Source organism: Uloborus diversus, chromosome 6 (genome assembly GCF_026930045.1).
Source record: "Uloborus diversus isolate 005 chromosome 6, Udiv.v.3.1, whole genome shotgun sequence".
Classification (NCBI taxonomy): Eukaryota; Metazoa; Arthropoda; class Arachnida; order Araneae; family Uloboridae; genus Uloborus; species Uloborus diversus.
Window position 1 is genome coordinate 150613647 of NC_072736.1, and position 10913 is coordinate 150624559.

At 32.7% G+C, this 10913-nt stretch overlaps 1 protein-coding gene across 1 annotated transcript in view; it reads left to right on the forward strand.

The window, feature by feature from the left end:
* LOC129224025 (phosphorylase b kinase gamma catalytic chain, skeletal muscle/heart isoform-like) overlaps nucleotides 1-4055 on the forward strand; it is a 41037-nt gene extending 36982 nt beyond the window's left edge. The window contains exons 13-14 of the mRNA XM_054858420.1: nucleotides 971-1087; nucleotides 3063-4055. Of these exons, the coding sequence (XP_054714395.1) occupies nucleotides 971-1087; nucleotides 3063-3209 (264 nt within the window). The 3' untranslated portion in view covers nucleotides 3210-4055. The remainder of the gene's footprint in view (nucleotides 1-970; nucleotides 1088-3062) is intronic.
* Nucleotides 4056-10913: the final 6858 nt, after the last annotated feature.

Sequence of the window (10913 nt, forward strand, 5' to 3'; positions counted from 1 at the left end):
AAGATTTTTGCTGAATAGTTTTCTCTTTTTCAAATTTATAATTCTTTATTTCCCATATTATCTCTCTTTTTTTATGTTTAAAATTGTTAACAATCGCCTGTTACTTGTTGAAAACTTGATATTTGTATCTCCTTTTTTACGTTTCATTGATGTCATGTGTAATATTGAGGGTTTTACTGTAATTGCGTAGCAAACTCCATAGCACCTGCTTTTGGTTTATGATTTATCTTTTTATTTTTGCATTAGCACACAATGCAAAACGTGTTGAGCATTAATACAAAGCTATTTTTAGTACAAGTATGATTTTTTTAAATTGTATCAATCAGAATATTGTAAAGTAGTATTCGAGGATCATACGACAATGCAAATTTTCTCTTGCCATTTTTTTTTAGCATGCCAAAGTATGCTTTAATTGAGATTGATAAAGAAATAAAAACTTTTGCCTCAAAGATTAAGCAAAACTCAGAAAAATGAAGATAGTTTTCGATATTTTCGAGTCTGGATCTAAAATTTGGAAAGGTTGTTTTCTTGAGAGTTTCGGATTTGGGGTCTCATACTGTTTTTTTTTTTTCCTTAAATATGAATTTTCAAAAATACATTTATTTACTTTTTCTTTGAAAAAAGAAATGTAGAATGCTTTGCTTAGTGTGGAAGTTCTAAATATTTGTGTTATTTTATGATATTGTGCTCATTTGAGGCAGTGAGAAGCAAAGGGATGTAAGTGGTAAAATTAATAATTTGGAGATAACCAGTACAAACGGTATGTGAACCCCTCCTCTGTCTTGGGAAAGATATAGTACTAGTAGCCAAGGTAGGTGCTGTTGTACAGCATTATTTTAAAAAAAATTTCAGTGTTAGCCTACCTAATACGTTATCTTTATTACTCACAACTTGAAAATGTCCACTTATGTCCCTTTGCTTCTCACTGCCTCATTTGTAAACATTTTTCTAATTTACGTTTGATTTTTAGTTTGGAATTTTATGTGTTCGAGCTGTGATTAGATTAAAAAGACTTAAATATACTCCTGAACCACTATCCATTGATATAGCTCAAATGGATCCTTATCGGGTCAAAACTCTTAGAAAAGTAAGCTATCCTTATTTCTTCTTAAGATTATATGCCCTGGTCATTTGCAAATTTTGAAATGCGTTACATGAAAAAGTTTAAATAAAAATGAAACACAGATGTTTGTATGTATAAAAAAAAAATCTTAAGTGTTTTTCAAAGAACTCTCAAAAAATACCTGCTGTGTTATAAATTCTTTCTCTGAAAAAATTATAGTGGTGTACAATTAGTTCTCTGTTTACACTTTACAGAGGAAATAAGGGAAAATAATGTTTAATGTTTTATTATTTATTAAGTAATTTTGATGAGTTACAGTTATTAAAGGTATTGCATGCTTTTGGATGTACTATTCCACATGTAATGAAATTTTAGTTTGCTGAACCAAAGGAGTTGCTATTATCCATTAGATATTTCCTATGAATGCAGCACCATTAAATATCAAGAGAATGATGTGTGGTACCGAAACAAAATTGTGATGTTGATTTACTGATAATTTGAGGCTAGTATGGCATTTGAACGTCAAATGCAATCACAATATTTAAAAGCACTAAATTCTTGCTGTCGGAAAATTTCCAGACATCTGAAAGATAGATTTTCTTTAAACTTTACCCACCAATTGGGTGTCATTCATCTCATGGCTCACATCTAATTCTGTACAACCTTTTTCAGTTCCTGGTTTCAATAATGCTTTGTGAAAGGAGTTTTCAGGTAACATACAATGTTTATCAAGATGAATATGTACACTGGATTAAAATATGTCGTGCAAATGCTTCTGTAGTTTTAATTGAAGTTTTTGAGGAAAATTACTCATAAGCACAATCTCATTAAATGAAATGAATTTTCATTTAAATTTTATTCCAAGAATGAATTTTAACTGTAGCATGAAGTCTATGTTAATTTTTTTTACAAGGCCCTAAAAGCAAAATACAGTAAAACCTGTAAAGTTGACCACCCTTGTACAGGGTTCGTAGGTTCCTTCAAAACTCTTTCAATACTCCTTCATTCAGGAAATTTTTTTGAAGGGCCCTTCAAACTCCTTCATTTTGGTTTTAACTCCTTCAAAATTCCTTTTTTTTTTAATTAGACTACATACTTTTCCTCTATGACAGTAACTAAAAATACTTCGATCGACAACTTAACATCGTCACAAGGGCAAAGGTATAAGGACAATTTTAATGTAGTAATTTCGTATATTTATTTTTTCATAAAGATGTAATTTACAAATTGATCATAAAAGTCGTAAAAATTGAAGGTGAAAATATTATTACATGACTAAGACATGTTATAAGTGAAGTAAAACATGCTTACTGGTGCTTGGCTATTTTTTCAAGTTTTATGATGATTGCTTTTCCCTCAACCACACTCTCAGCAGCAAAAGTCAACTTGCCTAATTATTATTTAAAGATTTAAAAATACATAAGTAGATGTACTATATTAAGTGATTGTGTTGAAAAAAAAAATGTTTAGTTAATCGCAGTTATGATAGTGTAAAAAGAGTCATCCACATCCACAAGTGATGTCATGCCTTGAGGGGGAGACAGGTTCATGAAATTGTGACAAGGGGAAAAAGAGAAGGGGACAGAAAGTGACATCACAGAGTTATTATAACAATATGTTCATAAAAAATATGACATGTGACAATAGGAGGAGTAAGGTGAAGTGTGACACTTTGTGACCTTAGTACTCCTTCAAAATCTCATTTTACTCCTTCAAAACTCCTTCATTTTATTTCTGAAATTGAGTACGAACCCTGTTATAAGTTGACCACTAAAGTAGTGCACCGCAAGTGGTCAACTTACATAGGTTTCACTGTATTAGAAACAAAAATAAGTTTTCAGTTTTGCTGAAAATATTTATTGTATCTTAATTTGTGAAGGAAATGATTGTCAGTCTGTAGCAAACGATACTGTTGGCTATATATGTACTGCAAATTTTGTGTGAAAAGTTGGATAAATAGCTAACTGTTGTTCATTTATTTATTTATTTTCTTATTTAGGTCATTGATGGCTGTGCATTTAGAGTGTATTGTCATTGGGTTAAGAAAGGTGAAATGCAAAACAGAGCTGCCCTTTTTGAAAATAGACCAAGGACTGAAATGAAGAATTTGTACAATGAAGCTTTAAAACTTGTTGTAACGACTTGAATTTTTTAAACATAGTGATATTTTCCTCAATCCTTCTATAAAAAGTAAAGTTAATGAGTTAGCCTATACTTAAAAAAAATAAGACTTTAGGTTTGTTGAAATATCCCTTGAATTTCTTATGACACCAGAAAGAATTGGTTTCTTAATGGTTAATAGACTTCTAGCTACTTTTGCCACGAAAGCAATATTTATTTATTGTATATAAAAAAGATTGTTAATATTGTACATATGTTAAATTCTATTTAAAAAAATTATGTGATGTGCAATTAATGCTGTAAATGTTGCTTGTTTTTCATTGTCAATATTTTTAACAAACATTTTAATTGTTATTCTTTCTTAATATTTTGAAGTATGTTTTTCAGTTGAATTACCGAACATTTCCTGCAGTTTATTTACTTTAGATTTTTCAATCTGAGTTAGTAGTTACATCTTCAATTTTAGCTTTTCTTTTGAAAGTTATAACTTAATTATTTCATTCCCCTCTTTTTTTCGTTTTTTAAGACCTATTATTTAACTTTTGTTAGTAAAAGAATCATATTCATACTTTTGTTTCTTATTTAAAAGATGTCACATTTTGCAGTATTAAACTTTCTGATGAAGTTTTCTTGCACAATCATTTTTTGTGACTTGCCCAAAATTTGCAGTTTTTATTCCTTCTCTAGTGGAAAAAATTATTGAAAAAGAAATCTTGATTAAAATACTACTTAATTTTGTTGTCTGAGCCTTTAGTTTTCCTTCTGTACTTTTTTCATAGTTTCGACCATTGTTTTAGAAAGTGTTAAATTTTTTAAACTATTTATTTTCAAAACAAGTTTCCCATGCCAAATGTTGAAGTTTTAATGTTTAGCAAATAAAATGTTTTAAAAATGTGTTTTGGTTTTCTTTGGTAGATTTCGTTCAGTACAATATACACAGAACAGAGAAATTAAGGACTTTTGAATATCAGAAATTTTTATCACTTTTGATTTTTATTACTTTACTACGAGCAATATTTTCTTTAAATACCCAATGATTGCTGGTCAGTAATTTTTCGCGACCTTAAAATTAATTTCCATAAAAAAATGATTTTGCAACTTTTTCCCATACATTTTACAGCATATATGCTCTAAGTTTTTCTTTCAGACCAGAAGAGTCCTCATAGCAAACTAAAACCATTGAACAAGCACCATGGCTGAAAAGAAAAAAGTCCGCTGGCTAGTGTGATGGCATGGTGCTGGACTCATGCCTTTGGACCCAGGTTGTCTCACAGGTTGAACAACAACATATGGAATGCAGACCCTATCCAGAAATTTTTTCAGGAAGGAGCGCTTCATTGTATTAATTGTTGCTTTTAAATGTATCTTACTATGTATCTAATTTACAAATGTTTGCAGAGGAGGGGGGGGGGGGGTGGAAGCTGCCACATCATTTTTTTCTAAATTCTGAAACAAGTATAATATAGAATTTTATCCTAGGAACCTATTCCTTTTCTTTTCCGTTGAAAGAGGTATTCTAAAATTACATGTTAGTGCTTCAATGTTGTAATAATTCTGGGTGTTTTGAAACCCATTACCCCTAACATCATCGAAGGTCACCTAAAATTGCGCTTTGAAACATTACTGGAGGAAAATTACTGAAAACATTCCTTCCTCTAATGCCTGCAATTGCATCTTTAAGACTTAAATTTTGCAAAATGCCTTGGGGAAGGCCTCCAGACTCCTCCTCCTAACATCTCCAAAGAATATCTGAAATTGCCTCTCTGAAACTTCAATTTTGAAAAGTCTAGGGGGAAGAGAGATTCGAACCCCATTCCTTTCCTTAACGTCATTAAAAAAAGGCTACCTTTTTGTTTTTTCAGACCTAAATTCGGAAAAATGGCGATGTAGGGACCCTTAAGGGAGGGGGTGATCAGCCCCATCGCCCCTCCCTTGTATCGTCCTTACCTGATCATCTTTCTGGTGTTAAGCCGACATCAGGTTGGCAAAAAATTCTTACAGTGGATGCCACACTCACATGTATAAAAAAAAATCTGTAGCTATGCAAATAGAAATTGATAGATATTGCAAATTTCAGGTACTGTTCTAGACAATTTCTTTTCACTATGTATTGCGTTCCTGATTTGTTTTAAAGATAAAATTCAGCTTCGATCATAGAGCCTCTCAAAGTAATGGTGAAAATGTTTGCTACTCATTTGGACTTTTTCTTTGAGCAATCATAAATTGCCCATTATCTTCACTTGACCATAGTTGATGTTCTATTCTTTTTCAGAATTATTTATGAATCATTTATGGAAGAACAGTGAAATTTTCTATACTAAGGATGGAAATTTTGGATACTTTTGTCTATGTGCGTCACCTCCCTTAAATTTGGACAAAGACCTGCTTTTTCTGACAGTTAAGGTTTTTGCTATCCTGAACTACCCGAATGTCTCAAATGTGTGTTTAGCCTACAACATCTAGGCCCCATCTAGTGCACAACCCCCAGGATCCAGCAAGCATCATCCTGCATTGCTACCCTGCCATCAATTTGAATTGTGATTACTATGTTTTTCACAATTATAATTACAATAGGAGTCACTTGTAGAAAAAAAAAAAAAAACGAGTAGAGTTGTAGTGAAAAAAGGGTTGATCCTTTCAACAATTCGTGACTGCAAAAATCATTATTTTATTTTTCACAATTCGAATTGTTTTTTAATATTATTACTTTGTGTTGTTGTTTGGGTGGGGAATCATGACTTCACAAAATCACAAATGGCATTCTCAAGGAAAGTGATGTAAACGGTTTTCTTGAAATGTTCTTCAAGACAACTTGTTATAAAGCAAGGACAGATACACGAGAAGGGAATGGGGACAATCACCCCTCCCTTGAGGGATCCCGTACCTGCAATTTTTTCCTTATTGAAGCTCAGAAACGCTAATGTACGCCATCTTTGATGACGTGAAGGAAAGAAATGGGATTCAAATCCCCCTCCTAGAAACTTTTCAGAATGGCAATTTTAGACTATCTTTGGCGATGTAAATACGCCTTCCATCAGACGTTTTGCAAAATTTAAGTCTTAAAGACATGATTTTAGATATCTCAGTTCGTTAGGGAAAATAAAGGGTTCAGTGGCTTTCGTTTAGTGAAGTCACAAAAAGCACAATTTTATACAAACTTCAATGATGTTAAATGAGGGGGGGGGGGATTTCGGAAAATTCCCCCGGAATTATTATGAAATTAAAAATCTAAAATGAAACTTGAGATTAACTTTCAACCGAAAACGTTCTGAGATTTCTTTGGCTAAATCTCTAAATTTGTAGTTGTTTTAGAATGTAGGTAAAACCTCCCATCACCTTCAAGCGTGGTCAAACCTGATACGTAGCTAAGTTGAAAATTCAACTGCCTCCTTGCTGTAAAGTTAGGTGAGGTTTAGCTAAGAAAATGTCAATCTTCTATTTTTTCACTCATTAATACGATATCAATACTAGTATTTGATGGGGATTAAGATCAAGAAGTTTTCATTGATAAATTTTACTCATTGAAAATTTATAATAACCCTCATAAATTTGCTCCAGCGTATTTTCTCTTTGTATTTCAAACAAAAATGAACATTATTATGGGAAATCTTGAACACTATGAACGTTAAACTTTTTAACATACAAAACATCAAGAATTCTAGGTCCCCCCCCCCCTCCCAACAACAAACAAATTGTCCTAAACACCCAGTAGCGGATTTGGGAGGAGCTGTCTCCCCCTCCCAAAGGATTAATTAAGTCAATTATTTCATATATTATTTTTAATTGACTTCTCGAAAAAAACTTTTTGTTATTTAAAAGGACAAAACAAACACGGCATATTTTGAATAAAAGCATTTTTGTTTGCTAAAGAAGTTTCACTGGAACCAGAAGGCAGAGTTGCAAAATACTTTTAACTCACTGGTTTCGAATTAAAGTGAACGTAATATCACGGTTTGTCCATTAATTCTTTGATAGAAACAATAATTAGCACTTTAAAAAATGTGCAGACGTGTCTGAAAGAGTTATTCCGATCCAGGAAGCTATTAGCGAAATAATAGATTTCGTTTTCAGATTATAAAAATGCAAAATGAAAGAAATCACATTATAGTTTCTTTGCAAAACCATGACATAAATGGAAACGGCATCAAAATGATATCGTAACTGTGTCATGATTTTAAAATCAAATCAGCCACTGAAGAAATTGTTGCTGAATTCTTCTATAAAACTTATGTGTTATGAAGCTATGATTATCTTACATACTATTTATAATTAAAATATAAATTAATTTATAAAAACTCAAACGAGTTATGGGTTTACTTAACTACTATGCATCCTAGTTCTAGTCAATATGACATTCCTAATTAAAACGGTTCCTATTATGACATCACTATGGTATTATATTGGATTTTGAATTTCATTTGCTTGAAATGTTAAAGATATTTTACGTCCACATTCAAAGCATATTAGGGCATAATATTTGTTTTAGTGTGATCCTAAAAAAAATTAAAAATAAAGTCAGGAAAATCTTGGTATGAACTATTGTATGGGGGAGGGACGCTATGCAATTTCCGGGCCCCTCCAGTACTCCAGTAAATTAGTTCTGTATCCGCCCCTGCGAACACACTATTATGCCCCAAAATAACTTTTGACTCTCCTCCAAAACCAGAAGTTTGAATTCATTAAGGTCTAAATCGACCCCCTACTTTCCGAAAACAAACCTCCCCGTTACGTTTAGCCGTGATTTTAGAAGAAAAACGTTTTGAGAAGGAGGAAAATCGTATGTGACAAACATGGTTACGACCTGAAATTGCTGAATTTTCTTACTTTGTTAGAAAAATGTTTTTTTTTTTACAATGACATTTTTTTTTTTTTTGTAAAGAATCCGTTTTTGTGATTGCAATTTTTGTAAATACTCTCAAAACTGTTTTTGAGCGGTAGATAGGGACCTCATAAAAATTGTGAGCTCTCAATTTGTGTGAAATTTTCAGACCGCTGAAAAAAAAAAAAAAAAAAAAAAAATCACACAAAAAACAAAAAGATCGTACACGCTCGCTTCGCTTCTACGATGTTTGTTTTAATTCTGAATTCATATCATTAAAATTTTGCTTTTTACTTTCGTGTAGTCTTATTGTATTTATTTAATTAAAAAAAAATAATAATTTGAATTTTGACATCTTGAATTCAAATTATGTTTTTCGCAATCACGAGTGTGTGTACGTTGGCGTGTGTGTTTGTGTGTAGGGGTATGGGTTTGGGGTCAAAATGTCGCGGGACAAAATGTCGCGGCCAAAATGTCGCCGGACCATAATGTCGCCGATCCAAAATGTCGCCGGTCCAAAATGTCACCAGTCCAAAATGTCGCCGGTGCACAATGTCGCCGGACCAAAATGTCGCCAGTCCAAAATGTCGCCGGTCCAAAATGTCGCCGGTCCAAAATGTCGCCGGGCCAAAATGTCGTAGATCCAAAATTCACTCATTCAGTTGGTAAGAAAAATGAAAATGTACAAAAATGCTGTTTAACACAAAATTTGCAGAACAAATGATTACTGCCTTTAATGAATGTCTCCGTTAAAAATGGGACTGGACTGAGTTTCTTCATAAATTCTAAAAAGATTATTCCATTTTGATTCGCAACTCTCGGCTGTTTTTCAGCAAACAAATAGAATACAAGCGTTACGTTATCTTATTTCTTAATACAAGCATTATCTTATTTCTTGTGACTCGCTATCCACCAACTGTAAAACGTTCTGACGGCGTTCAGTTCTGACGTTCGCTAAATTATTTTAAACTTTTCTTCAAGAATAGTGTGCGTTTGTATGTGATCGATTTTTTGGGGCCATTCTACGTCAACACCTGTAGTAAGAATTCGAACGATACCCGCAAGTACCCATATATGATTTAGGGCTGCGTGTTTTTTGTGTCAATTCGTTCAAGATAGTGGAGTAACAGAACGTTTTCATCGATATGCGTCACGGTCATTGCTCAAAAAATGATGAACGGAATCAAATAAAATGTTAGGAAGCAGCAGGGGGACAGATTTTGGGGCCAATAACACCAGAGGGTGGAGCAATCAAATGTTTTTTTCCTTTCTTTTTTATTATCTGTGACTGATATATCTCAAAAAGTAATACAGTAGACCCTCGTTTTAAGCGGGTTTATTTTACGCGGTTTTGATTATACGCGGTTGAAGATTTGACACCTTTATTTTAATTTACGCAGATGAGTTTCGGTTTTACGCAGATGCGGCAATGCAAACGGGTAACATTTTCCTCTCTTTCAAAACCCAAGCTCCTAAAGATTACACGAAACTAACTGCATTTTGGCGTGCTAATAATCGAACTTGGGTCCTTGGAGACATTTTATGCGATTGGTTCCAGAGCTTTTTCCATCAGAAGTAAAGTGATTAAACTCACACAGTTTAGAACTCACTGGAAGAAGAGCTTTTAGGAGTGACAAAGGAGGTCAAAACCACCGAAGATACCGACTCCGACAACCAAAAACGCTCACATTGAAAATTTTGAACCATTCGTAGACAATAGAAATGATCTTTCTGATTTGTTAGTGAAGGAAGATTCTATCAAGGAAATGACGCAAGTGATCATGGATGCGTTAATGCTCCGCAAAGAATTAGAGAAAAATTCTTAATGACTACCAAAAGACTCTATCATAGCCAGCTCTTCTTCATAAACAGAACACGAAATTAGTTTGTTTTCTTTATGCATAGTGCATAAAAATCGATATAAGTACACATTAAACTTATTATTAGTCATCACTAGAATGAAGTATTTTTTTATCTACGGAACCTAATCCCTATTTTGACACTAATATTAGGTCTCTACGCGGTTTCGATTTGCGCAGCATTTCCGTGGAACATAACCCCCGCGTAAAACGAGGGTCTACTGTACAAGGGTTAACACAAAAATTGGTCTACAGGTATATCTTAAAGGGCGAGTTGCTCATTTATTTTTGGCTTCAGTCATCCCAAAAGGATGGCTCACCGAATAATTTTTATCGTTTTATGTGACTGCTATATCTCATGAAGTAATGCGAGGATTCATACAAAAATGTAGCATACAAGTGAAATTAAACAAAAACAAGCCTTATTTTCGTTCTAAGTTGAGTTTCGTAATCGTTTACGTTAGTCAGTGTAATTAAATAAACAATGAAAAATATACTGAATTTAAATATGAGAAGTTGAGCAAGATATCAATAAAATCTAAATTATAGCCGTGTATTCCTCTCATTTTTGTAGCACTTTGACTAGCGTGGGTGTTAAATAAAAACTGAGTTTGCATTCTTATACAATTTGCGTAGTAAAAATTCACTAATTAAAACAGCAATTTTTTCTGAGAGAGAAAAACTTATTTGTTTATTATTATTATTATCAATATTCTTTTCTTTCTGAATTACCAAACTATATTGAGCTGGAACTATTACTTTTTGAAACTCATTTTAAAAATAAGTCTAGGTCAAAATTGATCTGAATAAACTCATTGATATCAGTTATTTCACCATACATTATGAAATTTTTTCTTTTCTATTTAAAATTGGAAAATGTGATTCAGCTGAAAAGCGCTACTTCGCAAGCATGAAAGTATCCTCTTGAAAACCTTCAATAAAATAGCTGTTCTGAAATTGTCCCTTGATGTTCTATCGAATATATAAATTTCATGAATGTTGAGAATAGAAAATATTTGTCATCGAGTAGAGTAGTTTTTCAAAAATCTGA